We start from the raw sequence: 2322 nt of genomic DNA on the forward strand, positions 1-2322 counted from the left end.
TTTTATCATAAACGTTGCTCAAGTTGTGTGTTAAACGTAAATTGCAAATATCTGATGGAATTTTATGCATTAGCATACAATCGAATAGTTTTGTCAGTCTCAAAGTGTCAGTTGTATATAATGCATTGATTTTTATCAAGTTGTTGAAGCTCTATTTGGTTTCACCGGTCAAATCCAGGGTTTAAGACGTATCAACTAAATATGACTGAGGAAAATTATCTGCTGTTGCTATGTTTTTCAACTTTGTATCAGGCAAATTGCAATGTTGCTGGAAAACACCATTGTGTTGCATTTGCTACTAGCCCTCAGGAAGGAATTTGTCAAAGTTTGAAAATGTTAAGCAGTTCAATAATTAGGATTTTAGATCAACATCAAGAAAAATACTCAGGAGTGGCCGCTACACAGCATTTCACGTTGTTGCGATCACTAAATGACTAACTACAGTGTGTATGTATGTATGTATGTATGTATGTATGTATGCGTGCGTGCGTGCGTGTGTGTGCGTGTGTGTGTATATATCAACGACCATCCTCATAGCAGCACAGGTAGTAAGGTCTTTGGTATCACAAATGTATCTATAAAATTATATAGAATATGAAGCTTGCACTCTTTAGATATAGCCTAATTAATCATTATTGTACACCGACGTGGGCGTTACTTGTCAAGCGACAGTGACTAATCGGGCGATCAGCCAATCAGGTGTCCGCAAACTTCCCGCTTCAAAATCCAGGGAGCTGAGATTATGAGAAATACCATCCGGGTAATGAAAAGTCCATACCCGTAGTATATTAGACAGACATGGTAATGAAAAGTCACCATCCGGAGTATATTAGACAGACATTGACTGTGTGCGCAATAGACTCCAACGGGAAGATGTTTGTAAATAAAAGTATCGAGTTTGTTATCAACCAGAAAGAGCTGTCAAAATAAATAATTGATGATGGCGAAAGCCCAACCAAATAAACGTCAATAGCTTGGTTTTAGTGTGTGTGAACCTTTCAGTAGCTAAGCATGTCTTGTCGAAAGCGATGTTTCGCTCAGTTTACAGACACTGAAAATAGGGAAAAGATAAAAGAAAGAATTACTAGAAATACCAAGAAGAGTACAGAATGGGCTGGGCGGAGGAGAGAAATGAGCACAGAGTAGGTGATTTCCCCTTAATTCCAAAGTTAGAAGATATAATAGAAGTAGAAGATGAAGATCTGAAAGTATTCCTTGTGCATTTTGTAGTGGAGGCCCGGCGAGCTGACGGCAAGGAATACCCCGGTGACACGCTGTCCCAACTTTGTGCCAGGATACAAAGGTATTTGAAGGAGAATGGACGTCCAGAAATAAACTTTATGGACACCACAAATGGAAAGTTCCATGACTTCCATGCTGCGTTGAATGCACAACGTAAATCTCTGATGGCAAAGATTGTCAGGGCAGTTAGAAGACAGGCAGAACCGATCACGGAGGAATAGGAAAAGAAATTGTGGGATATACGTGTTCGCTCGTTGGTAATTTTACCTGTTATTTATCAGTGAAGAATGTTGCAGGTTGTTTATTCGTACTTGAAGTGGACTGTGTAAATGAATGTATATCAATTAATTTTACCACATTGTTTGTATTACTATAAGTGAAAACAGAGAGTGTTATTGTTGTTTATTGAAAAGAACACCTTTTATTGCGTATCAGAAACAGTTGCTGGTCATTTCCCTGACTGAAATGGGTCATATGATTTTTGTGGGAATGATACCACATAATATTTGTGTGTGTGTGTGTGTGTGTGTGTGTGTGTGTGTAAGGAAACTGTTGCAAGCCATTGCTACATTTCAATAAAGAAATATGTATTTCATTTATTAATAATACGATAATTGTGCTTATTTCATTTAAGAACATGGAGAGTACAGAGAGTATCCAACTTCATTGATGTATGTCTTCTAACTCCAATGTAAAAATATCCTCTGAGAACAGGCACAGTACAGCAGACACTGTATTTGAGAACTTGTAGTGTGAAGTGAGTGTCTAATTTTGTTGGTGTATGTGTATTAGCTAGCGTGTATAAATAGCCCGGAAGATATGCAGACATGGACGATGGCACAGACACTGTTATTATTATTGTCGCGGTGGTAATTGATAATCAAAGTTTGCCGACGTGGGATAATGATAGCAGTGTATGAGTTATTTCCGGAGTATATTGGCGTTCGAAACTCAATACACAACAAAGAAAATTAGCCGGTGTACAAAACAGATACAATCCGACCAATATGCGCCTCGCTACCGCTCGAGGCATATTGGTCGGATTGTATATGTTACTTATTCTTAGGATGTTTACCAAAA

The 2322-nt window shown here is 38.2% G+C and overlaps 1 protein-coding gene across 1 annotated transcript; it reads left to right on the top strand.

Annotated features, from left to right (window-relative positions):
- The first annotated feature begins 1109 nt into the window (after positions 1 to 1109).
- Positions 1110 to 1463, top strand: LOC144433011 (uncharacterized). Its single transcript, XM_078121325.1, has one exon. It carries the CDS (start codon positions 1110 to 1112, stop codon positions 1461 to 1463), a length of 354 nt encoding a protein of 117 aa, XP_077977451.1.
- Positions 1464 to 2322: the final 859 nt, after the last annotated feature.

This window comes from Glandiceps talaboti, chromosome 3 (assembly GCF_964340395.1).
Source record: "Glandiceps talaboti chromosome 3, keGlaTala1.1, whole genome shotgun sequence".
In the NCBI taxonomy this organism is placed as follows: Eukaryota; Metazoa; Hemichordata; class Enteropneusta; family Spengelidae; genus Glandiceps; species Glandiceps talaboti.